General features: G+C 42.4%; 1 protein-coding gene across 5 annotated transcripts in view; it reads left to right on the top strand.

Annotated features, from left to right (window-relative positions):
* The window catches only part of LOC120957353 (dual oxidase), a 32,577-nt gene extending 6,271 nt beyond the window's left edge, over positions 1 to 26,306 (top strand). For 3 of the 5 annotated variants that reach the window (XM_040379525.2, XM_040379529.2, XM_040379527.2), the window contains exons 2-14: positions 1,971 to 2,593; positions 15,555 to 15,638; positions 20,221 to 20,775; positions 20,850 to 21,253; positions 21,319 to 21,596; positions 21,668 to 21,835; positions 21,911 to 22,880; positions 22,954 to 23,157; positions 23,226 to 23,535; positions 23,606 to 23,729; positions 23,793 to 24,876; positions 24,951 to 25,079; positions 25,156 to 26,306. In XM_040379525.2, coding sequence (XP_040235459.1) covers positions 2,497 to 2,593; positions 15,555 to 15,638; positions 20,221 to 20,775; positions 20,850 to 21,253; positions 21,319 to 21,596; positions 21,668 to 21,835; positions 21,911 to 22,880; positions 22,954 to 23,157; positions 23,226 to 23,535; positions 23,606 to 23,729; positions 23,793 to 24,876; positions 24,951 to 25,079; positions 25,156 to 25,284 — 4,536 coding nt within the window. In that variant the 5' untranslated portion in view covers positions 1,971 to 2,496 and the 3' untranslated portion in view covers positions 25,285 to 26,306. Of the gene's footprint in view, positions 1 to 1,803; positions 2,594 to 15,554; positions 15,639 to 20,220; positions 20,776 to 20,849; positions 21,254 to 21,318; positions 21,597 to 21,667; positions 21,836 to 21,910; positions 22,881 to 22,953; positions 23,158 to 23,225; positions 23,536 to 23,605; positions 23,730 to 23,792; positions 24,877 to 24,950; positions 25,080 to 25,155 lie in introns of all 5 variants that reach the window. The other 2 variants (XM_040379524.2, XM_040379523.2) reach the window with 2 other exon arrangements.
* The last annotated feature ends 1,448 nt before the right edge of the window (positions 26,307 to 27,754 follow it).

Below are 27,754 nucleotides of genomic sequence, written 5' to 3'. Positions count from 1 at the left end.
TTACATCTTGATATTTGACTCAAAGCTCTCAAACCGGCCTGAAAAGGGTGAGTTATGCTTTCGTCATAAATAATTTAGCTACTTATAATCACAAAAGCATATCGATGATGTCGATAACTGATAGGCATGTTTGAAGTGTAACCATAAGATGAGCTTTTTCATTCCCTCTATTAAATATTGCAATCATTTGATTATTTGAACAAAAAAGATCATCTTACTTGTTGCGAATTCATCTTACTTGTTGCGCAATAGAGCTGTCAAACGGAAAACGTGTTCAAAGAGTGTTTCTAATGGCACTTGAACTTGCACCAAGCCAACATTGCCTCATTCCACCCCATGGCATAAACCTCGACACATGGCCATGCTAAGGATCCAACGCGCACAGACCATCCTGTTGTTTATGAGCTTCCAATGCCTCCAGTCGCAAGTGCATCCTCACCGCAGGTAATTGTGGAACTGTTCGCAATTATACATGTCAATTTCGCTGAAGCTCATGCGCAGGTTTTATCCTCATCGTACTGGTATGTAACGCCTCCTCTTCAATGAATGTGTCTTCAATGATTATTTCTATAAAAAATCAACACTGTAAAACAAAAAAAAACAACAACAAAAAACCCCCCTTCCTCGTCTAATAAAAATGGGTGACTTGTAGAAAGCCAGTTTGATGCGGCTTGTGACAAAAAAGGAAGTTCGGGTTTAAAAAATTAGCACTTCAAATGAAACGATGGGCTCTGTCACGGCTTAATGGCCTCAGGGCCTCAGTGTGCTGTTGAAAATAAAGGACAAGCAACGTTGGAGGATTTATTATTTTTGCGATAGCCCCCCAGACATTCAGTGAACCGTGGTTAGGCTTTAATTTCCTCTAGTGACCTCGGTGATTAGAAAATAACGCCGCAGGTGTGTAACGGCGTTACAGTTACGGTCAAACAGTGGTAGCATTCGATGGAAGTATTATAAGCGGGAATTGTTCAAAATTGTTTAAAATTCTTTCTTTAACTCTTTTTATTCAATTTATATAATTGTTTATTGATTATTTGTACACTTTATTTTTATATATCCACTCATAAAATTACACTGCATTTATATTAATTATTTTCTTTTACATCTTCTCTCTTACAGGTACTCCGCTGCCGTCGTGAACTGTAGTGCAATACACGATATTTAAAAAAAAAAAGACACACACACACAAACTACGGAATTTTTCATGTTGTTGCTTTCCTCCTTTTTTATCGCAAAACGCCAAAGGTGTTCCAAAACGTGTCATCGGCAATCGGCCTTGATATAAATTGTGCGTCGTCTAGTCCGACCAGCACCTGTCGCCCCCGGTTGCTGCCCCTCGTGCCGTGGTGGCGATTTTCCTCTCACTTACCCTTGGTCCTCATCGACACGATACACAGGCTCAAATCGGTGTTCACTCGAAATCTAGGAATGCGTAGTGTTTGACCACCAAAAGACGCACACACGGACGGGTTTTGCCTTTACTATCGCACGGTTAGGGCAGTGTGGCTATAAGAGCAGAGAGTAGTTTTAGTGTAATTGTATATTAAATGTATAATTTTTTGTAAGTGGTGAAAAATGTGTTTCAAGTATTAAACGGATCCTTTGAAAATAGAAAGAAGTAGATTTAATGAACAATTCTTGATTCGTCCTCGTAAAATGAGGCTTAGCTTTACTGTTTGATGTAGTTGTAATCATTTTTGTCGAATGACGAATCACACACACACACATACACATCAATCCTCATTTTCACATAATCGGCTAACAGCTATTTGGTGCCTCGTACTTATCGGTATCATTTTAAAGTGTCCCCCTTTGTGTGTTTCGCTAAGTGAAGGTTGCGACAGTTGCGAATAAATCATCGAAACCACGTGATACTCTTTACGACCAAATTACTCACTTTCTATTTCAAAGTGTCTCGATACTCGATTGAATTGAATTTAACCCCGTGTGTCTCTGTTTCACTTCGCTAGCCTTCGTTGGCAACAAGGGGCCGTAGGCGTCGTAAAAAGCGTGGTACCGTGGATAGCGGTGGTGATACTAGCGGCTTAGAGTAGTATTGGTGCAAATATTGTCGGCAACAGAGCCGATAAAATTCAGTGCGTGATAAGTGTGTTCAGCGACGTCTCCGGTAGCCATCATCACTGCCGATGTGTTAAAAGTGAAAGGAAGAGTGTGCAGAAAAATAATTCGACCACAAGTGAGGAAAGTTGCCGCTTCCTTTTGGTGCGCCGATATTCATTGTCCGGGCCTTGTGTTGCGAAAACAAAACCCGACCCGAATTGTACCGACCATCGGTCGTAATTTGTCGAGGGGTTTGCGCGAAAAACAAAAGAATAAAACAGAAGCCAACTGAAGTGACCCGATACGGATAGTGGAATACAAATAAACGCCAGTCGAAATCGATGCTGCCCTGTGAGCAACAGTGAGCAAGAGCAAATGTTCATTCAATGAGAGCAGTCCCTGCAGTCCAGCCGAACTGAAGCAGGAGTTATCACCATGAGGACCCTCGACCGACCTGCAGCAGTCGGGCTGCTATGGTCGGCCTGCCTGTTGGCCTTGCACTTTACGATACCAGCCACCGTCGGTGCCGCCGGTAAGTGTTCCACCTTGCTCGTTTCATTTCAGTTCGAGTTCGATTTTGGCCACCTTTCTGGTTCGCCGTAATGCACACTAACCCGCTCCATCCCGCCAGCGCAAGGATTATCGTTCAGCCGGGCTGTCGGTTCGATTACGGCAAATGATGCAATTAGCCCAAAGTGACATTAATCGAAGCGAAATGGAAGCTAAAGTGGTGACTGTTTGTACGTCAACGGGAGTACAAGCTTCAATTGCGATGCCATTGTTGCGATTATGTCTGCGCTGACCTCACATACACGGGGACCAGCTCTAACAAACTCACGCGATGATTGTCTGTTTTTATTCGCTCTTCGACGAGTTTGTTGGGGAATAATTTTGAAAGTACAATAACATAAATTTTTATGATTTATAAAACAGAATCATTTAAAACAGGCAGTTAGGCGTAAATTTCTCACCCATCAAATTTGTACAAAACACGAAATTCCCGTCTTTATGCGCATTATTTACAGCAAGGTTTTTGTGGTTTTTGGTGTGTGTATAAAGTGATGTGAATCGTCTGAAATATCGTAAAATTCACTTAACATCAGGTATTTTACACCTTAGTAGATTACAACGAGTATTACATTATTAATCCTGTCAGTACTTTTGTGACATTACCAACTGACATTTACTATAGAATACAATTTTCTTCGATAAGATATGTCATAATTCAACCTGGTTGTGTCGATGGTTTGAAGCGTGATCGAGTAGTTTGTTTGGAAAATAAATTTTAAATATCAGAAACATATTTCTTTCATTGCACTTTGGTCTCTAACCAGTTTATTATTTTGACCATTTACCAATTCCTGAATTATGTTGGTAGGCATTTTTGCAAACCAGTACAGTTGCCAATTATTTGATGTAAATCATCCACACTGACAGTAATCGCCGACATCTGTGAACTTTTTTTTTAATTTATTCGCATTCCTACGAAGGGTTCAAAGTTCACATTCGATCGTGAAAAGTCATAAGCCCCTTCTGCCGCATGTACGTATGACAAATATACGATCAAGAGACGAACATTTGCTGAACAATCTTTCCCATTGTACCGCAACACTCACATAGTATGTAAAGTACCTTTATTTGCAATTCAGTTTCAATGCATTCCGTTCTCCGGGTTCGTCCCGGATGTGATCGGAAAGCTTGTTTTTTTTGCGTTATCAAGATGGATTAACCCATCGACGGCAATTTATGTACTTCTCAGATACTCGCATTGCGTGCTTCTTCATTTTATGGAACACTCAGCCCGTCTCGTGTGGCAGCCTCTTTGGGGGTGAGTAAGGGAAACAATGGTGGTTCGTATTGTGGATCCCGGGCACGGGTGCATTCGAATTGCATTGATCCATTCGACTTGACAGTACAACTAGCAGCAGCAACTGAAATTATGCAATAGTTCAACATTGTTCGCTTGTCATCTGGCAATCATTCGTTCGATTTTTTTCTGTGTCACATTTTAACATTACACTGCTTATCGAAACGATCTTAAACATGGTACTCTGGTTGCAATGGTTGTTACTTTTACCATACATTTTATTGTTCGAATTAATCGTCTTTTTGTGGCTGATTTCATCAAGTCAATTATGGTGATCATGTAAGTTGTCCTTCAATGGTTGTTAAAAGCGTCCAATTTTTACGGAATTTAAAGCGGAAAGAGTTTTCAAAACTACATCCGATGCTGCAAAAGTGGAAAAACTGATCGCTGCAGCAACCGCAAGCATGCGCATCGATCTGCGGAAAGGTCTGCTTCGATGCATGTCACCACGCAGTAAATCATCAACCGCGTGTCAATTCGTTGTGCCGTTCGTTTGGTTATGCATGCACACAAGGGCTGCTTTGACCGTTGGCAGTGCATTTAACACCTTGTAAGGCAGACCGCACAAGCGCTTCTCTATCTCTCTTGGTCAGCGCAAAAGGGAGCTAATTAGGGTTCGCAATCGCAATAAACGTCGTCAGCTATTGCGTACAGTGTATGTGTACCATCATGCGCGGTGCGTTTCGCGTTCTACTTATAGATATAATTTGAATTCTAAACGACCGGTGCAGAGAACGACAATCATTATGCGTCGTCTAATGGGGTCCCATCGTTACGATGTCGCTGTTGTTGCTGCTGCTCACGTTTGTTGACACCTCCATCGTTTTGCAGCGCACGAAGCCACCGTGGTTGCATCGCGCTGCAGGGGATCGACTAGAGAGCCTTCTGTAATAATTATCATTAACCGCCAATTACTCACCATCAAGCAGTGCAGGCGTGTTTAAGCTATGATTTATGAAACTGGCTTGCACTGGAGTACATGCCGCATTTTCAAGGTTGACATTGTTTGATCTGCAAGTAGGAATTCGAACGTACCGAATCTTAAACAGCATGGAGCACCGTTTACGTATGAGCAAATATGTTGAATAAGAAAACAGCCTTACTACTCAGTAGAATCAGTAGAATTTTAGAATACATATCTCGAGAAGAGATTTTACATTTTGTTATAGCCTGGATGAATAAAAACGCTAACGGTGTCTTTAATATTGTTTAAACGAACAAGAAACATGTATGGTGTATTAGTTACTCACCCAAAAAAAAGGTCATCCTCGTAACTGTGCCACAAAGCGAAGCAGATGCACGGATTTCCGTCGATCGAAAGAAGGACATCACTCCGTCTGGCCGTGACAATAATAACACCCTTCCCATCGCAGCACACTGTTCGTGCTCGGAGCTTCCACCGGATGGATTGAATGGTCGGATGAGACCCCCTCGTTGAGCTTCAGCAATTTTATGCTGGCTGGGTAGTAAAGCAGCCGTTGCCGCTGATACTAAATGTGATGATATAATTGGGAAGATATCTTGATTCGTGCGCTGCCAACCAGTCTGTAATCGATCTGCTGTGAGGCGCGATCAATCTTACTGACATTCACCGACATACGCATGAGCTAATACAGATCTGACAGCGATCTTCACATCGCATTTGTAGCTAATTGTGAACGGTTCTGTGAAAAGGGGTGCCCTAACCTTCCACCGTTTTATCCCGTGCTAACGGTCCACTAAATATCCTGCAAGCCGGAAACGAAACCAACCGATTCCAACCGGCTATCGAACGATCTATTGATCGCAATCTACCTAATCGGTTGTGAAATTAAACTGAAAGGAATCTTTGCAATTTCCTGGTTCCCCTAATCCCATAGACGGATTTTAACTTTGTCTCACTTTTTTTTCATTTTTCATTGTACTCTTAAAGACACCAGAATTGTTTCAAACTGCAGCTCATTCTGCTTCATTTGCCTACCACCATTTCCCACGCTGTGCAGTGCCCCAATAGCCTTGATCGGACATTTTGGTGGGTGCTTGGTGCAGACATAAATTCTTCACTCGCTGACCCCAGTCAAAACAGTCACGGTGGCAGTGGCCAATGCTCATCCGGATCTGTCGTGCTCAAGGCCATGGTAGTGGACGTTGAAAAAAGTAGCCACAGGTTCAGCTATCGGCCGATCATTGATTTCTGACCACTGGCTGATCACAGCAAGGGCACACGCTACGACGGCTGGCGTATGCACGACTGTGTGATTAATACAACTATTAATACGTACATTATAGCCATACACCTAGATTTATGTGTTTTTTTGTGTTTGTTTGATGCTATGCTCTTTTTTGTGCCGAAACTTACTACGTATTAACGTGACGCAGAGCTAATATGTTACAATAAAAGCAAGGTTATGGTTATAAGCATAGGTTATGCTGCTCGAAACACGACACATGTTTTGCTTTGCGGTATAGATGGGTCCAGATAAACAAAACATTCGTGCTGGGTGAAGAATTACATTTGTTGTAATCGTTACTTGAAGCTTTTAACAGACGATGCCATCCATCGATGCCGGTCTTGAAGCATGATCTCACGAATGAGATAAATGAGCTCGTTCCATTTAACGTTGATGAGCGCACCACGCACACAAATGTCGGGATAGACATTTTACCACACTATTGCTCTATCTTTTAATGACGATGCTCCCACTGCCCCTCGAATGGCTAACCAGTTGGTCATTTTTGTTCGCCCAAATGCCTTCACCAACAATCGGCTGTTCAGGGTCAAACTCAAAACACTGTGACTAATCCTTGTTTTTTATTTAAAGAATCTAATCTTAAACTTCCAACAAACTACATTGTGTGATCAGTATCACGCAGTTTTTCAATGGTTTGAAATTAGTTGGTGGTAGTTTTAAGCATCTTACCTTTGTTGTGGTTCCTATTCATTGATGCCGTTTGATGCCTTTGCCGTTTAATGGTGCAGAGAAAATCGCTAGATGCGAAGGTTGCTCCAACGGTTTGCAATGATATGCTTCGTACGATCGTTTGCAGTGTGCAGCAATTGTTTATTCAAATTAGTTGCAATTCGAATCATGCCGGGCAAAAAAATAAACAAAACTGCCCCCCAGCAGCAGGTCACGATGTGCAAACGTTACAGCGCGTCTTGATGAATAGCCATCATCAATTTAGCTTCTTCAATTTCTATTGCTATGTTTGGAATGCACGATGAAATGACAATACAACAAAAAATAAGAATTGCCTTAGGCAACAAAAATCCTATTTGTTAGCAACTTATATTTCAATTCCATGTTTTTTTTTGTTGCTGTTCAGTCATTTAACGACTTAAGGTGAGGTAGTTCTCGACAGACATATTTTTTATAGTTTCGAGTCACACTAGGATCTATCAATTCGAATGCCTGGTCAGTGACTTTACGCTTTCCTGTATAGTATTTCATGTGTTCAAAGAACTGGAAACATTCTATTATATTTTCCATTAACAATTTCTAGGGTTGTAATTAGTAGAACCGAAAATATCTAACCTTAGGACAGGATTAAAAGTATTTTTAGTCATTTTACTAAACCAGTTTAACTAATTTTATAACATACTTAGGACAAATAATGTTTACATGGGTACCTTGTGTCATTTTAATTGTGAATGATTCAATATAAACTGTTATCATAAACGTTTAATGTGATCGAAATTAATATTTCTTAAATCTTTATCGTTATTATGATTATTATCTTATGTAATCAATGTACTTTATTTTAATCATCCATACTTTCTTAACTGCCATAAACCATCACCATACCGTCATATCGATCATTGTGCCCTTGTATGGCAACCGTATTTTTAACGAACAGTTTTGTAGTTCAGCCTTTTATGATGCTTATTAAATTTCGTGGCAGGCTCACTGCTCCGCCCCAAAAATTGAATGCCTAATTATACGATCCACAGATCGAGCTCTTGTCGTTATGCTATCCTGCTTTTCAGTGGCAGCTTAAGCCCCTTTCCAATTAAATATGGTCGGCAAAAAATGTGCCCACTCACTCCGAAGCTTCATACATTTAATTTTGGAATTTTCGTCCACCGAATACGCGTGTGATTGAAAGATTTGAACCATCGACATCGACAAAAAAACAAGCCGTTATAGTAAAACGAAACCATGAAACGTGCAGTGTATTGTCCGCATAACAAACAAACGTTTACAATTCCAAGTTAACAATTTCGTTCATCCAACCGAATCGATTTGCTCATTAATAGAGCAAAGAACCTGGGCCATCGACTTGCGATCGTTCTCTGCAAATGAGATAGTGCGACCTTGAGAACGCTTCCAACGCGAGATGTACAATCCATCCAGCTCCAGTGGATCCTCCAACACAAGGCACCGGGAACGCACGTTTGGAAACCGTGACCTGTCAGACAGGATTCGTCCATCTGTGGTGGCTAGCCACATCCGGCTGCGAGCTCCGAACCGGATCCACACGAATATGTACCAACGTCTCCCCACACTTGCCGGGTACTTATAACGTTCATTCCTTTTGTGTCGAAGCGTGTAGCACGTGTAAAGATTGCGCCCCGGTTGTTGAATAAAAATAATTGAAACCACACAACAACAAAAACGCGCACACAACCGGCATGACGTTTACAGAAACGAAAGCATTAGTGAAACACACAGACAGAGACGTACCGTTCGCACATACTAGGTGATGCGCCAAGATGTACACGATAAACGTGCACTTGCCGGTTAAGGAATTGCATAACACACTGCACCGGATGATGGCGTGCTGGCACGAGAATGTGCAGCATGTTCCGTGTGTGTTGCACGGTTTAATTGTGCCGATGAGGTAACGCTGAGAATCGTTAATATTTGCGCATGGTATCGCGGAATATTGAAGAATATGCGAAACGAAGGTATGACATTCCGCGGATTGTTTTTGCCCAATTTGGTTGAGCAAACAAGGGTTAACGTGCAATGAATCAAATATCTGCACCGAATCGCATGCGAATAGTGAATGTTTCTTTTTTATCGGGGCATGGTATATTACCCGATAAGATCGTTTCGCTCTTCACTTATGCACTGTACATTTGAATCATATTTTTGCCTTTTTGATCCCAAATTGCAGTATTTTACTTTAAATGCGATCATTACAAAGTTTATAGAATGTAATATGTCATGTTCTATGCTATATTTGATCTATGCAAAGAAATATGAATGTTTAAAAGGCCTCTTAAAAACAAACCGTAATATTACTCGGTAACTGGGTAACCATCTCCATTCAACAAGGGAACGGTCCGGTTGGGAATCGATCCTGCGCATCATTGTAAGAGCAAATGTGTCTAACGAATAGACCATCTTTAGACGATATCAACGAATAGAAAACGAAAAGGATGTATTCAGAATTCGTATTTGCAATGATGAGGTAATACATTCGATTGACAGTTCGTACTACTCCGTAGCTAATCAATTCGACACATCAATCTAACGCTTAGTTTCGACATCAGCAGCCACGACAAAGCCGTAGTGCTGTGTCATTGCCAGTGAACTATGAAGTGTTGTGCAATTTCGAAATAATTCCAATACTATATCTATAGCTTATTAATCAATGTTTTTGATAATTCAGTACAGTTCTTGGTTTAAAAATTAGTTTTAGTTAGTGAATCTGTATTAGCGCAAATTATCTGTCACTACTGTTTTAATGATAATTCGTAATGAGCGATTGTAGCAAGCAGTGAAATAATGAATTGTCCTTCAGCAATGGATGAATTATATTCGTTAAAGTAAGAGTCATCTCGACTGTCGCCTATATCTGCAGGACGCTTGCGACGACGAGACCGTTAATAATCGTTTCGGTTTTCGCAGCATCCAACTGTGCCACTTGCTGCACAGTTTTGACCTTCGGATGGGTTTTAATTAACTTTGCAATGCACCGCCACCACAGTGCTTACCCGATGCCTGCCGGTGCACTCAGAAGGCATCGTTGGAATTCGTCCACAGTTATGACAAGCATCTCGATTAGAAGTATTTTAACGAACGCGATCGAAGGTAAGCAGAACCGGATCTGGTGCACCTAATGGCGGTACGTTTTGTCAATATATCATCTGTTACTCTCGGTTCTCCCCATCTCTTTCGGTCTTTCTGGCGTTCACTTCCATTGCGGGGTATGGAAGATTTAGTTGGGTTTGCGTTCTGTTGCTCGTTTCACATCTGCTGCTACGCTAATTGATAGAAAACGTAAAGCTCAGCGGCTTCGCTGGGCGGCTCATAAGATCTTTCGATTGCACCTGTGTAAGTACACTGCTGAGCTAAACCGCAGTTCAATGCGTCGTCATGCGTGAATCACACCATTTGAACGGTTGCACTGCAATTGTGAGTTGCAGCTGTTTCGTGAATGTGGTGCCTTACCTTTAAGTAGATACAGATCAAACTTCAATAGCTCGCTGACCTATACCCTTCAGTGGCACTTTACAAACCGAGTTTAACATCGCCATAAACCCTTCCCTTCTTCGCAATGTTCCGTCCGAGGTGCAAGGGGCTAGCGCTGAGACAAAGTGTTGGCATAAAATAAAACATACACTACGCTCCCTTATAACGAGACCGATTTAATGGTCACACAATAATAAATGGGCAGCAACGTACGTTTTTTACCATTGGCTATCCTAATAATTGAGACATAATCGTTGATCTTGGGACGCTTTGCGAGGGGAGCTTGAGAAGAAAATTTATTTATTTTTGCGCGAGCAACAGGGTCACCATTATACGACGCTGTTTCGTTGAGGGAATAACGAGCCTTCAATTATTCAACACATTTATGTGATACTATGCTACTCATTGTAGTAGATTTGGGAGCATCTCGTCGGTGTTAATAATAAAATCTGTAGAAGATGTTAAATTCAGTTTATAGACAATCCTGTTGATTATGTTCACGAAATGAAAACTTTGTAAATATGTCTAGCCAGGTTGCGAATTGCCAGGACGCTTTACCTCTCTTTAACACACAATTTTTTTTAAATGAGTTCGCTTACCAGCTTCTTGATGTAAAGCAATACGAGAGTGCGATTAAATTTACTCCATCTTCAGTTAATCAATCTTTCGTCAACACTTTGCGAAACACCGCCCAAGATTGGACCTAGCAAGCTCCAAACACCTTCCAAGACTCTTGTCCATCCAAGTCACCATCTAGCAAACTTGTCTTGCGTGGTGTCCATTTACGTCATAGCGTTGCTCACATCCAAATACAAAGAACCGGACCTAGTACAAGAAAGTAGGGGGAAACTCTTCAGAACGAAACGGCTGAAGCACGTGTTGATCTTTAACACCCTTTTGTATGTGTGAAAAGTGATTTCCATTAACATGCATTCTGAAGCGTCCAAGGAATACCAACAATGTACATTGATGGTGCTTTTCCACTTGATTTTAGCATGTATCGCATACCAATGGGACAGCAAAGCCTTTTCACCTCAAGACTAGTGTTGTGTAGGGCTTAATCATCGCACACCTTACCAGTTGTCATGCCAGGCAGCACGCGACCAAACCACCGATTCGAAAGAACGGGCAAGGTATATTGTACGGAACCGCAGCGAACACGATCGCAATAGATGCGTGATTGACGGCAATTCAAATTTTATGATACGGCAAATACTTCTGTCCGCATGAAACTGTAAAAAAATGGGAAAGGAAAGAGGGAGAAGTACGTCAGGGTTGTTATTTCCTCCATTCGTTGTGTTTTGAATGCTACTTGAAATCGTGGGATTTGGGCGGTAGATTTATTATACAAGTTTTCTTCCGCCTTAATCCATGATTGATTTTCCTACTTAATGGCGTCAGTCTAAGAATAAAGGGACGCGTACCGATTGCTAAGCGCCTAACGATGGTTAATTCAACACACGCAGAAAACAAGAATATTACAAAATAAGAAACTCAATGTTTATGGGTGGTCGCTGTTACTATCGTTGATCTTTCCGCGCATTTTTTTGCAGTAATATAAGACCGTCTCTTCTAGGGCCTTACAAACTAAATAGCTAAGCATACTCTGCGGAGGTCTAGATTGATTGATTTCTTGAAGAATTTTGCTCCACAAACTTTCATGCTAGGCCATTTATTTTGCTGTCAAAAATGTCTCCTTCCAAGTTTGGCTATCTTCATTACGCCTTTTATGATCGTGTAACACCCAATTCGAGCACCCAATTCGTCCGTCCCAATCTGGAGCATCTGATCGGCCGTTCTTTGGGCGGATGAATATTACTTACAACCACCGCTTTCCTTCTAGCCGCTATCGCTCCATCAATTAGGATCGCTTTTCGTGTTTTTTTTTCTCCGGAGAGTACAGAAACAATTTGCGTTATCGCGAATTATTCCTACCGTTGCTGGTAGCTACCATACAGTGAGCAGATATTAAATAAACTGGTTTAACATGTTCTGAATACCGTCCAAAATTGTTAAGCCCCAAAACGTTCCAACAGATCACGGCAAATTACCAGTGGGAGTAACACGGTACGAAATGGGTCTAAAGATACTCCTACGTGAAGTAAAGCTCGTGTTAAGCATCAAGTTATCGCCCACAAGAAAAGCACCGTCGTTCACACAGAGGTGCGTTGTGATTTCAAGCACCATCTCACCATATATGATATACAAGACGTGCTGAAGGATGTAACGACTTGTTCGAAGGTTTGTTCTGGATACTGTTGAGAGGGCAAAGTGTATTTACTGTCCCTCATAAAAAACATACAAAAGAACCAACCCAATAATCTAGTCATTTCAAGCACTCCAGATCGGTGTATCGACACTACGGTTGACATACACCGGGGCTCGTGACGACGGGGCTCTGAATTCGTGCAATTATCGCGTATTAAGTGAAAGGCAAATCTCGTGCCAGAACCTGATCCCATGGTTTCGTTTGACCCTTGAGGGGTCTACGCTGCGTGGATGCTGCGACCGCAAAAGTGGAGCATCGGACAACCTCAGTTGTCTTATGGTCTTACATTGCTACCAGGATCGTGTTGCTACGCATGCAAGAACAGCTCACGCGTTCCAGTGTCGAACGTTTAAACATGGTAAAAATAGTTTTACCAGAGGAATCTGGTGATACAACTTGTCCCCGATTCTACGCGCCCGACCACTTGACAGGTTTCCTACGAGAAGCCCAGTTTTGCATGCGTGCACCGAGGCCTTTGCGCCTGTTAGTTTGCCACGCGCAGAATTTATTTGTTTGCCACGCGGACCGTGCTGGACGAAAGGCACGGCAGAACCTGTGCCGTGCGGTCGTTGATCAAACAACTGTTTAACGTATAAATCACCCGATCACACGATCGGGTGTGCATTCTCACGTGAATTGAATGGAACTTCACCAAATACCCGGTGCCAATTCAAATAGACAAGACCCTGCCTGTCCTGCCGTGCCACAAGAGTGGGAACGTGAGCGAGATCCAATTTGGTGCTACACTCTAAAATCGAATGTGGCTTTGAATGAATGAGCCTTGTTTGGCACGAACGTTCTGACAAAGTTCGCCCTGTTGGTCATGTGAGCCATTTTTTATTTGCATCCCCACACAGCCATTCGAAGGGGCTGACCATCTATAACAGCTCGAGGCGCTGGTCACAGGTATCGCTAACGATTTGGGAGGAATTGCTTGAGGTGATGCCAATTTTAAGGTGTGATTTTGAATAAAAGCCTTCTAACCTCGCTTCTCGCACAATGCCAACGGGACAAAAGGGAATGGGCGGAGTTCGGTCGAGTGATTGGATTTGGCCGTAATTGATTCTTAATTGTTTCACCCCAACGCGGGTTATCGTTGCCTATTTTGCTGGGGATATAGTTATGCTGAAATAGTTATGTTTATGGAAAAAGTATTTAAAATCATCTTCTCCTTCTTCTAGCCAAAAGCCAATCTACGTAGTTAAACCTTCCGGCTATTTCACTTCATTTATAACACGTAGTCGATTAGTCAATAGTAATGCCTCAGCATCATCTTATATTGGCATTATGGCTTGGATTGGAACTATGGAGATTGACACATGCGAAGAAATAGTCCCTAAGGACTTTATATGAACCGTTACTCTTCCGAAAGACATTGGATTTACTAATATGTAATATTTTGTGAATGTTGAACCAAGTCTTAAGATATTAAGGCTTAGTTGACCTAGCACATAGCACGAAGTATCTTCTTCTTCTATAGTTTTTTCTGTAGTTAACGTCCTACGCATAAATGCCGACCTACACAGGCTTTCTAGACTTAATTCATTACCACGCAGCCGTATAGTCTAGTCTTGAACCCATGACGGGCATGTTATTGAGTCGTTCGAGGTGATGACTGTACCACTGGACCGCCCCAGTACAGAGTGTATGGTGTAAAAATAAGATATTTAATGAACATCGCCAGATCGCCAAGCCACCAATGAAGGAAACAATAAAATTACCAAATTAAAAAGATTTATTCGTTCTCCTGATCAATTTAGGCGTCCGCTATGGTTCTTCGGCAGGAAGCTACAATTTCTCACGGCTTTATTAAAGCAGTGGCGTTGAGCTTAATCCCGGATGCAATATTAGCTGCACGCTGCGTGGTTTTGACAGATTTGCACACCAGTAGCAGCAACTAAGGTGGTATTCAAACAAAAGTCATAATTAAACCAATCCAAATTGATCCGCCACAACGGGTCAGCTTCTACGGCAGAGCGTGATGGAAATACTATGGCCAAAATATCTTCAATAATGTTAACCCTACGTCTGGAATGGACCGTCCATTGTTCATTTTGTTCTTGCTTAGCATTGTTTATGGCTTTAGGATTTTGCAAGCCTAAAGCCATTGGGACAATATCGCGAAATCTGTCGTACTCCATCGGACTAGGTAAACTCAAAAAACGCCTAAACATCAAACGAAACCACAGTCTAGAGAAGTGAACGTGCCAGCCAGCAGCCGCGGTGCAAAAACGGAACGAAAACGGACGCTGCGAATAAGCCCAACGGCCCGAAACGAGTCCCGAGGGCTCACACATTGCGATGCGAGAATGCTGGCACGGGGCACATGAACATGATGTTATTAAAATCTGACCACTAAGGTGACCTCGAGCTGTGAAAACCAACCATCTATGCGAGTGGTCAGCTCGTTCAACCTTTGCGGGCGTTGTACGGTTAAAAGCCGGGATTATTCGCTTACTGTTGCGAAAAATATAAAAACGTTAGCATCGAAGATTTACGATCCAGCAAGACGCAACATTAATCAACGCGGTATCAGTGACATGGAACAGTAAATTGTTCCTTTTGCGGGACTACTACCAAAATATTACATCCCCCGTTTGCGTCCGCTGGCTCGCGATCGATTGGAATGTGTCAATTTGTTCACAATTCGCTGCATACGTTTTGAGCGATCGGCGACAGCGGCTAAAAAATCTGGGCATCTTTCCCATATTGAGTCATCGTGAGTGTTGTCCCATGAGCTACTCCACTCCCAAATGTGGATAATCTGTTCCTTTCACTCGCCTTGACCCGTTCTCACGATCAGATCTCTGGGTGTCTGGGTAAGGGTAACCTATCCCTTAACCAGCAGCTATTAGCCGAGTCGGTACCGCATAATCTTGACCGAAAGATCTAAAAAAACCCCGGACCTACACTGCATAAAACCGTCTCAATTTCACTTTGTTTCGTCTCATTTCAGAATCGAGCTTGATGAGCCACGTCGAAAAGCAGCGCTACGATGGATGGTACAACAACCTGGCCCATCCGGACTGGGGAGCTGTCGGTAAGTTGTGCGCGCACACCACCCTTTTGGTCATAATTTTTTGATTTATCACACACGATCAACTGACAACCCGCACGTAGCGCAATCTCAGCAGGGAGGGTTTTTCACAAAACTGTCCAAAACGAGCTTAAAAACACACATACACACACCGCCCAAATTCACCCTCACCCATTCGAGTATAAACGTCTCCGTTGACAGTCTGTTTTGTTCGGTGCTTTAACGATTCCCCGTTTGCTTAACTGGAGGGCTTTTATGTGCCTATTTTACCGATTTTACCTGTGAGCAGTAAATGCAGAAATATTGCGATGTGTCACAGCGAGTTGTGCCGATTTCGCTGCGATCGCTCAATTTTCGAACACCCCAGCACAGCGGGGTGCGTCTGCATTGAGCTGCTGAGAACTCCCGCGTTGTTGCGAAACGAGGGTTGGTCCGCAAATCCGAGTAGTATGTTTACTTTATTGCATTTTAAGCCTCACTTACTCGATCCCTGCTACTCCACATGCTCTACCGGCGTTTCGTATCGGTCGAGTCGCAAATGTAGATGTAAATTTTAATTATTTATGATTATCGGCCATCATATCGATTGGGCGAGGGAACACTGATCACTACAATTGATTACATTCCGTCCAGGCGGGAATATGCGGGTACTTAAATTGTTCCCAATTTTCCCATCGTATGGCTAATTAGCGAACGTGACTGTGTAGCACATTCGCGGCAGAGCAATTCATTAAATTTGGATGAATGTTTTCGTGGCAAGAGATAAACATGGAATGTTTAATCTGCTTAGTAGTAGTGATATTATTTCTCAAAATTATTTTTTTTTTCGAATCTCAAAGAGAAGAGTTTATTGTTGCTGCTGCATACGTTTACATGATTAATTTTTTTACTAATCTTTTAAAATTTCGATTCAATTTGATATAAATCATGTTGTTCATGAAATTTTTGAACAATTGTATCATAATGTTTAAACATTAATTCAAGCTTCTTGGCACTAGAGAGCACTTGCGCCTCCATCATATTCAAGTAATCGATTAACGCGTTCGCTCCACGGCACATACAATACAGCATCTGTGGCACGTGAGCGACAACCCACCAGCCAAGTCACGCGACCGACCTGCCTGGTGTGTGCCAGACGCCCCGCTGTGTAGTGCAAAATGTAGCAAAATGTACCTGTTTGCCGCATCATGCCCACCAGCATCACACGTCAAGTCCATTTCAGGGAGTGACTCCAAACCATACATCATTCGGTGCCTCACAGCCAGTCTCTTTGACGTGCAGTGTTCAAACAGTTCAAACATCTCTTATACCGGGCCGTATGTGCGTGTGTGTATCGAAATGGCTCAGGCACATAGCACGTGAAGTTAAAATTCAGAGTGACTTAATTGGATTAAGCATACCTTAAGTGCAGTGCCTGTTAACTTTGTAGCTGCCTCCAAACCTTCCCCCCTCAGTGCATCACACCCAAGGTGCATTCTTGCATCCAACCTTACAAGCTGCAGACCCCCGGACAGCTTTTAAGCTGAGCATTCGCACTGCAGGATCGATGAATGGGTGGTTGGATGGATGGATGGATTACCTTGATATGGTGCACCCTTCCCTACCGCCGTTAGTAGCAAAAGGGCTGGACCGTGCTTCTGTAGCTTCTGACGCTGCAGGAGGTACACCGGTACTAACAACGTCCTACGAAACTCGTTTTGTTTTGTGAGCAACAGCAGCCACCACTAAACAGCTACTAAATTATATGAATAATGCCTCACACAGCGCGTGCATGTTGCACCATATTGGTGATATGCAGTTCAAGCGGGGATGAATGAATCATAGTAATGTAGATGCACCTGTTGTGGCGATACGTTCAGGCAAAGTATTCAGAAGTTGAAAGGATTGGGAAGCTTTTTATCATTTTTATGTTTATGCTCATTTTATATTATTTTTCTTTAAAGCAATAGTCTCCAAACTACGGCCTGCCGTCCGCATGCCCTCAAGAGTCTTTAATGCGGCCCGCGATGACCGGGTTAAGGTTAAATTAAATAGCTTTCTTTTCTGACTAAATAATCTTTTTTTTCTGAAAGACGAAAATAAAGATTTAATAAAAGAAAGCTGCAGAAATTTTATATATTTTGTTAGTATTTTCTTATTAAAACTAAATTTGAACTCATTCTAAAGGTAGCGTCAAAATGGCCCTCAACAACGTTGATTGTGAAGCAATGTGGCCCGCGAACTAAAAAGTTTGGAGACCCCTGCTTTAAAGCATTGTTTTTAATACAATAATATCATTCAAACATCTGCAAAAATACAAAAAAATACACAGAAAACAGTTTTTCACCGACATAATTTATGCCTGGCAATCAGTTTTGTTGAACCACCTCAACAGCCTTCATTTGTACTTACATTTGCCTTTCTGCAGCATATGCAACAGGATTAAGCTCAAAAACAAAACAACTCCATTGAGATGTCGGTTGGCTGTTGCCACTCATCAGGATCGGCGTACAAATCCTTCCCCGGGCTTATTGCATTATGAAACAATTTGCCCGCTCGAAGTCATTTATAAAAGTCTGAAAGCAATAATTGATGGTCTGCTCGCGTCTGACCTCGAAATCAAATTTCGAGCTGATGCTGAATGTGCAAGGGCTATCGAACGATGGTGTAGATGCTTTATTTTCTTGGCTGTTGTCTTGTGCAGGCAGTAGTTTTCTCTGCTCCATTCGAAAGGAGGGTTTGTGTGGTATGATAATGCTCACTTCCATTCATCGATTAATTTGCCGTAATAGTGTGGTGGTATCGATTCCTTCTCACTAACAAGCATCAACATTACTGTTGCCTTTTACAGAACATAATATTCCCGAAAAGGAAGCAATGCATTACGTGTAAAAGAAAAATAAAAGACATTTATATGTCTATTGTTGTTATTCGTACCATATTGGGTGGTGTTAATGATTTGTATCAAGGCTAATTTCTGTGTTTATAGTAAATGATTTAAATTTTTTTCTTATCTTCCTTTTATTTAAAGTAAAAAAAACTTTCATTTAATACTTAATCTTTGCATAGACATGTATCTGCTAGCATTTCGCTATTTTTTACTATGATGAATGTGCAAAATTCTAGCCGCACAGTGTTTCTGGCACAAGTGTTGCCTTATTGCATGTCGTACAATTTCATCCTGTTGAGCTATGGCTGGCAATAAATATGCATTATGTATGTTCGCTTTTCGACCAACATTTTCGACCCAACAGGTGACAACTCACTCGCTCAAAGTTTAATTACTTATATCACGCTGGCCTGGCACGTACGGGCGGTAATCTTTGGCATTGATCTAGATACCTGCATGCCTGATAAGGCCAGCGGTATTTAATATGTAACAGTAACAAGAGTGTAGAAATTAAATGACAATTTATGTCTCGTTTCAGAGGCAAAGTAAACTAGTAACGCGTTGCTTTTTCTTGCTTGAATGATGGATGAGGTATCAATTAAATTAAGTTCTATGAAGTGTTATAATTTATTATCGAGATCAATCGGAATGATCGATAAGTTATCAGATACACAAGATGTATGCAATAAGAAACAAGCAGCATAAAATATATGAACAAAGTGCAGTCAACAATCGACAAGGTTTATTCACAATGTGTCCTCAGATATACTAAACCGGTAAAACAAACCCGTTTGTATACTGCTACTTCAAAATCAATGGCACATTTTTACAACATACTTTGCATATGTTTCAACACACTTACACGTGTAATTATTGGTGCATAATTTATCTCTAGCAACGATGACGTAGCCTGTGCGCTTTTTTGCACCACGTCGGTGGTCCACTCTGTTGCGCTGTTCTATCGCAGCTCCGACACGTAAAAAACAGTTTGTAGGAAAAATAAAAATTATGGTCCAAACAGACAGAAACGCGTGTCATAACAGCCATAAAGTTAGTGCGTCCTAGTCACCCGACACCCATAAGCGCGAGTGCATTTGCACCCCTACACTAATAGCTCGCGCCGCGTAGCTTAACCGAACCGGGTACCGGGTCTCCATCATCATGCGAAGGAACCGTTAATGGACAATTTAGGAATAATTATTATTTATGAGCTCGCCATTGACATTGAACTGCTTCCGTTTGGTAGCTTTTTGCTACCTTTTCCTTCTGAGGCTTCACGGCTCGCTTAGCAAATGTCAGCACACCAACTCACTTCCAGGTCGCTCCAATAAGCAGGGCCGAGGGTAGTAAGAAAACGGTGAAGAAAATCATCATCCATTAAGAAAGACCTATCCCTTAAAATATGCAAAAAAGCGCAAGGTAGCAGCAATTAAGGTGCGCGTTGCAGGGAAAGGCAGTCGAGCAAATTGGTCTAGCGGCATTGTGTTTTAGCATGATTTTAAAAACACTTGTAAGTAGGTGTTTCGCTTCAGCTTTTCGAACGACCGGAAAAGGTGCCTAGCAACCAAAATTGTCAGTTGTTCTTGTTTTTCGATAACCAACAATGCACTCAAGGTTTTTATTCCATAACAATACATTAATATATAACTAAGAAAATAATAGATATTGTTGATGGATTCTAAATACTATTTTTCCCTTCTTTTAATACTTCCTCAGATAATCACCTCACGAGGAAAGCTCCATCGGCATACAGCGATGGGGTATATGTGATGGCCGGTTCTAATCGCCCCTCGCCCCGTAAGCTCAGCAGATTGTTCATGCGTGGCACCGATGGTTTACCATCGATGGAAAACCGTACCGCCCTGCTAGCTTTCTTCGGTCAGGTGGTGACGAACGAGATCGTCATGGCGTCCGAGTCGGGCTGTCCGATCGAGATGCACCGGATCGAGATCGAGAAGTGTGACGAAATGTACGATCGAGAGTGTCGTGGTGATCGCTATATTCCGTTTCACCGTGCGGCTTACGATCGCAACACGGGCCAGAGTCCGAACGCGCCCCGCGAACAGATCAATCAGATGACGGCCTGGATCGATGGCAGCTTCATCTACAGCACGTCGGAGGCATGGCTGAATGCGATGCGTTCGTTCCAGGACGGTGCGCTTCTGACGGACAAGCAGGGTACGATGCCGGTAAAGAACACGATGCGTGTGCCACTGTTCAACAATCCTGTACCGCATGTGATGCGAATGCTCAGTCCGGAACGACTATATCGTGAGTAACCCATGCTTATTGCGTTTGTTTTGAATGTGCAGTGAACTGTATCCAACATTTTCAAACTTTTACAGTTCTGGGTGATCCTAGAACCAACCAAAATCCAGCCCTGCTCTCCTTTGCCATTCTGTTCCTGCGTTGGCATAATGTGGTAGCGAAGCGCGTTCGTCGTCAGCATCGAGATTGGAGTGATGAAGAAATTTTCCAACGAGCACGACGTGTAGTGATCGCTAGCTTGCAGAACATCGTCGCATACGAGTATCTGCCAGCGTTCCTGGACAAGGAGATACCACCGTACGATGGCTACAAAGCGGACACTCATCCCGGAGTGAGCCACATGTTCCAGGCGGCCGCCTTCCGATTTGGACACTCGCTAATTCCACCAGGACTGTTCCGACGCGACGGTCAATGCAACTTTCGTCGCACCAACATGGACTTCCCAGCTTTGCGGCTTTGCTCTACCTGGTGGAATTCGAATGTAGGTTTGCTTTGCGTGTGAGAAACGTTCGGTGACTAAATTGGATCGTTAAAATCACTTCACAGGATGTACTCGATAACACGCCGGTGGAAGAGTTTATTATGGGTATGGCGTCACAGATAGCCGAAAAGGAGGACCCACTGCTGTGTTCGGACGTGCGCGATAAGCTGTTTGGACCGATGGAGTTCACCAGGCGGGATCTGGGTGCTTTGAATATTATGCGCGGTCGTGACAACGGACTTCCCGATTACAACACGGCACGTGCGGCTTACCGTTTGCCCAAGAAGAAGAGTTGGCGCGACATCAACCCGGCAGTGTTCGAACGGCAGCCTGAACTTTTGGAGTAAGTTTGTTGGATAAAGTTTGGGTGGGTAAGATTTCATTTCAATGCCCCTGGTATGCTTAATCCGACAGTCTGCTAATTAAAACGTACGACAACCAACTGGACAACGTGGACGTTTACGTTGGCGGAATGCTGGAGTCCGATGGAAGGCCGGGCGAACTGTTTTCAGCTGTCATTATTGATCAGTTTACCAGAATTCGTGACGCTGATCGGTTCTGGTTCGAAAACGAGGACAATGGGTGAGTGATTTGTGATTGTAGATTAACAAAATTTTGAACCGGCATTCTGACAACTGTATCAAATCGTCTTTACAGCATATTCACCAAGGAAGAAATAGCCGAAATACGCAAGTTTACACTGTGGGACATTATCGTGAACAGTACCGACATCGAGGCGGATGAGATTCAACGAGATGTTTTCCACTGGAAGCAAGGTGATCCCTGCCCGCAGCCGGAACAGCTGAACGCTACATTGCTCGAACCGTGCAACTATCTCGAGGGGTACGATTACTTCTCCGGTTCCGAGCTGGCCTATATCTATTCGTGTGTGTTTCTCGGTTTTGTGCCAATTCTTTGTGCCGGAGCCGGATACTGCGTGATCAAGCTACAGAACAGCCGACGTCGTAAATTGAAAATCAAACAAGAAGCCATGAAAAACACTGCCAACACTAAAGTGTCGGTGGAGAAAATGGTTGCTCGGGAGTGGTTGCATGCGAATCACAAACGATTGGTGACGGTAAAATTCGGACCAGAAGCGTCGATCTATACGGTGGATCGCAAGGGAGAGAAGCTGCGGACCTTCAACCTGAAACACGTCGATGTGGTGACGGTGGAGCAATCACAGGAGAACTACACGGCCAAGAAGCCATACATTCTGCTGCGTGTGCCTAATGATCACGATCTAGTGCTGGAATTAGAGTCCAACTCGGCCCGCAGGAAGTTCGTCAAAAAGCTGGAAGATTTCCTTGTACTTCACAAAAAGACAATGACATTCGTGGAATCGAATCGTGATTTGATGCTGGCCAAGGCAGAAACACGCGAGCGCCGTCAAAAGCGACTGGAGCACTTCTTCCGTGAGGCATACGCGTTGACTTTCGGTTTGCGTCCTGGTGAACGTCGCCGGCGCTCAGACGCATCGTTGGATGGTGAGGTTATGACGGTGATGCGAACCAGTTTGTCGAAGTCAGAGTTTGCAGCGGCCCTCGGTATGAAACAGGACGATATGTTCGTTCGGAAGATGTTTAATATCGTCGACAAGGACAAGGACGGAAGAATATCATTCCAGGTAAGAGATACTCGAAAAACTCCTACCAAAAACAGCGATGTTTTAACATGTCTTTCTCGGATTTGTCTTTCAGGAATTCTTGGAAACGGTGGTATTGTTTTCACGTGGCAAAACCGATGACAAACTAAGGATCATTTTCGACATGTGCGACAACGATCGAAATGGAGTGATCGATAAAGGAGAACTGAGCGAGATGATGCGATCGTTGGTGGAAATCGCCCGCACAACGAGCGTTACCGATGAGCAAGTAAACGAACTGATCGATGGCATGTTCCAGGTATGTTATTGTGAGTGAGCTTTAGTAGTCCGCATTACTCTAACATGTTTTCACTTACAACCCTACAGGATGTTGGTCTCGAGCACAAGAACCATCTCACCTACGAGGACTTCAAGCTCATGATGAAGGAGTACAAGGGCGACTTTGTAGCGATTGGGTTGGATTGCAAAGGTGCTAAGCAGAATTTCCTCGATACGTCCACCAATGTGGCACGCATGACGTCTTTCCATATTGAACCAATTTCGGACTCGCGTCGTCACTGGATGCAAGAAAAGTGGGACTGTTACACGACCTTCCTGGAGGAGAATCGTCAGAACATCTTCTATCTGTTCCTGTTCTACGTTATCACCATCGTGCTGTTTGTGGAGCGCTTTATTCGTTAGTATTACTTTGTGTGTGAGAATTTTCTTTTGTATGAACTCATCATAACCCTTTTAAATGTTTCCAGATTACTCGTTTATGGCAGAGCACACCGATCTACGACACATCATGGGTGTCGGTATTGCTATAACTCGTGGTTCGGCCGCTTCATTATCATTCTGTTACTCTCTTCTGTTGCTTACCATGTCCAGGTATGAGTGATTTTGGAAGTAAGCTCACAATTCCATTGTTTAACCATATTCCTTCCCCAACAGAAATCTTCTCACCAAGCTGAAAGAGTTTCCAATCCAGCAGTACATCCCGCTTGATTCACACATTCAATTCCACAAGATCGCTGCCTGCACTGCGTTGTTCTTTTCGCTGCTGCACACTGTCGGACATATCGTGAACTTTTATCACGTTTCTACCCAATCGATCGAAAACCTAAAGTGTCTCACGAAAGAAGTACACTTCACGTCCGACTATCGGCCCGATATAACGTACTGGCTGTTTCAAACCATCACCGGCGTGACCGGCGTAATGCTGTTCGTCACAATGTGCATTATTTTTGCATTCGCTCATCCAACCATTCGCAAGAAGGCATACAAGTTCTTCTGGAACGCACATTCCCTGTACGTGGTGCTGTACGCATTATGTCTCGTGCACGGGCTTGCACGTTTGACCGGTGCCCCCCGGTTCTGGTTGTTCTTTATTGGACCCGGTATCGTGTACACACTGGATAAGATCGTCTCACTACGCACCAAGTACATGGCGTTGGATGTCATTGAAACGGATCTATTGCCCTCGGACGTAATCAAGATCAAGTTCTACCGTCCGCCGAATCTAAAGTATCTTTCCGGTCAGTGGGTAAGACTGTCGTGCACGGAAATAAAGCCCGAAGAGATGCACAGCTTTACGCTGACCTCGGCACCACACGAGAATTTCCTGAGCTGTCACATTAAAGCGCAGGGACCGTGGACATGGAAGTTGCGCAACTACTTCGACCCATGCAATTACAACCCGGACGATCAGCCGAAGATACGCATCGAGGGACCGTTCGGTGGGGGCAATCAGGATTGGTACAAGTTTGAGGTTGCTGTTATGGTCGGTGGCGGTATCGGTGTGACACCGTACGCTTCCATTCTGAACGATCTGGTGTTTGGTACAAGCACCAACCGGTACTCTGGAGTGGCGTGTAAGAAGGTATACTTCCTTTGGATCTGCCCGTCGCACAAGCATTTCGAGTGGTTTATCGACGTACTGCGGGATGTGGAGAAGAAGGATGTTACGAATGTGCTAGAGATTCATATTTTCATCACACAATTCTTCCATAAATTTGATCTTCGAACAACCATGCTGGTAAGTCACCATTTTTTTAAGGGTTGCTAATGAACGTGTTACAAATACAATATTTGTATCCTCTTTCGTTGCAGTACATTTGTGAAAATCACTTCCAACGACTCTCCAAGACGTCTATGTTCACCGGGCTAAAAGCAGTGAATCATTTTGGCCGTCCCGATATGTCCAGTTTCCTGAAATTCGTCCAAAAGAAGCATTCTTATGTGAGTTCTGCCAGCTAACGATATAGCTAACGATAGCGTACGAAGTGGTAATTAATCTTTTTCGCACTATTAACAGGTATCCAAAATTGGAGTCTTCTCTTGTGGACCACGACCGCTCACCAAGAGTGTCATGTCGGCATGTGATGAAGTGAACAAGAGCCGCAAATGGCCGTACTTTATTCATCATTTCGAAAACTTTGGCTAATCGAACAACAAACAAGAAAAGGCTGTTCACACATTCATCGTCCTTTCTCATTCCATACTAATAAGCTATCGTTTAATCGCAACGCACCAGTCTGGGAGGATTGGTTGATTTGTTCTAATTTCGAAAGCGAAAGCGTGTCTCGTCGATTATTTTTTATAACCTAGTTTTCAATGTTTGTATGCGTTTCTGATTGTATGTGTAGCTTTTCGGTAGGGAGCGGCAACGGCATCAAACCAGCAGTTTCAGTATTTGCGTTAGTCTCATTTGATATTCCAGCGTCATTATCAAATGTGTCCGTTTCGTTCGTTTTAACGTTAGGTATAGAATATCCAGATCTTCGTTTGCGTAACGTTGTATTTCCCCTCCAAACACTGCCTAAAAGGCTTATTTATTCTCCTTTCAGAAGGAAGAAATCCTTAAAAAGCAAAACTAAATCCTATTCCTACCAAGTTCATGATAGCAGAAACGCTACCCAGTTCACGATAGTAAACGTTTATCGTTTTGCTTTGTTCGCTCGCAGAACAGTTAGTTTTAAAGTCTCTTGCAAGCATATATCGCTAAAAGATCAATAGAAGCAATATTCACACGGATGCCTACCATTTCATGATGCGTGATATTACATATACAACTAATCGCACCCATATGCTAGCGTAAGAAAACTGAGCTAGCATTCGTTGATTTGCAGAAGACGCCGTTAGGAGCAGTTTGCGATTAATGCAAGCAATCTTACTTACACTGGTCAAAGTTTATCCACATCAACTGCCAGAAAATGTACCTTTTTGTGTTTTTGTACAGCTTGTCTTGTTCATTGTAAATGAAAGTTCGTTTTTTTGTATTATGTCTTTATTCACATCGGTATGTTTGTTGCTCTTGCTCAAGCCTTTTTTACGCTGACATGTATCGAGTAAGTCTTTGCTCACCGTGGCGAATAAGTTAGCAATCAATGTAAATATGCATTAAATTCGTTGCTGTATTTATTATACCGTGTATACATTAAATAAATATAAGCATTACAACAACAATCTATTCGCGTTTGGTTTTATATTTTGTGAGCATTTTAGTTAGATATGTCATCTTTCGAAAAGCAATAATAGCGGTAGATGTCAATGTTTTTGCCTGAAAGAAAATAACATATTATTACATATAAAAATTACATAGCAGATTCAGGAATCTGTTCAGATATGGCATACATAAACAACATATTGATTTGGTACAATGAATGTTTGTTTCCTTAAGCACAATCAATGCGACCTCCACAATCATTCGGAAAGTGGTCGTTAAAAAGTTGAATTTACTGCATTGTTTTGAGTTTTGTTGTGTTATATAATATCTTCAGTGCTCTAAAACAATAATTTTAAAATACATCTCTCATACTAAAAAATATTCAATCCTTTTAAACCAGATTGGCATCACTGCCAAAAGCTTATAAAACAAGCTTTTCATACAAACGAAACCGTGACAGAGCTTTCGGTAGCAGTGAGTTGAGAAGCTTTTGTGAGAAGATAAAAGTGAGCTGTGAGCTATGTTTCTCATCATACAACACTAAAGTGATTTAAATGATACGATAGACAGCAACCTGTTAATTTAAAAATTACCTGTTTCTTTTGTTACAAATTTAATCAAATTATATTAAGGCCAATTTGATGTTATCGTCTAATAAGTCAAGTTAAACCTTTACCCTTTTCCAATGTCATCTGACATTTACAGCGAAATCTTTTTTCTTAGCTCTGCACACAGAAGTTAAAGCACAGTATTGCACTATGCCCTATGCCCGATGATGCAACATAATTACATCGCGATGAAGAAACCAACCATCAAAACCAAGCACTAAGTAAATCACTGTGCCCTTAGGCCAAGGAATTTGCTTCACTACTAACTAGGCAAAAGGGAGAAACAAGTGTTCGTACTCATCGCAAGCAGGCACGCAGAGAGCTTGAACCGCATGAAACCCTATTTTCTACTCGGCCAATCCGATGCTGGTGCTTTATCATAGTCCTATTAGTTGTAGCCATCAGTTCTATTAACGATGGCCCTGGTTGTAGCGTTGTGTCCAAGACATTGCAATCAACAGGACGCAAACCCATCTTGTTGTCCGTCCGTCCAGTTTGACATTTCATTCATGCTGTATTTGTGATGGCATTTACTTCAATGATTATCACTGATGGTTTGTAACTGGAATGCTGATTAAATGCAATACTTCATTCTTATCTAAAGCACAAAACTATCACACCTCTATTTGACTTTTTCTACTTCTATGAGCTATAAAATACGTTAAAAATATTCATCTCAATGCTACGAAATACGGAAGAAATTATTTGCTATGTATTTTGGCTGAACTTTAGAGGCTTTGATTATAAAATTTAAAAAATAGAAAGAATAAATTTCAAACATAAAAGGCATCTTCATCAATCTCTGCTGCTGTTGCCAAATAAAAAGATAAATCTGTATCTATTACCAGTCAAGGCTATTT

Source organism: Anopheles coluzzii, chromosome 3 (assembly GCF_943734685.1).
Source record: "Anopheles coluzzii chromosome 3, AcolN3, whole genome shotgun sequence".
Lineage (NCBI taxonomy): Eukaryota > Metazoa > Arthropoda > Insecta > Diptera > Culicidae > Anopheles > Anopheles coluzzii.
Note: the sequence above shows the minus strand (reverse complement) of the source record. Positions and strands in the feature narration are given on the sequence as shown.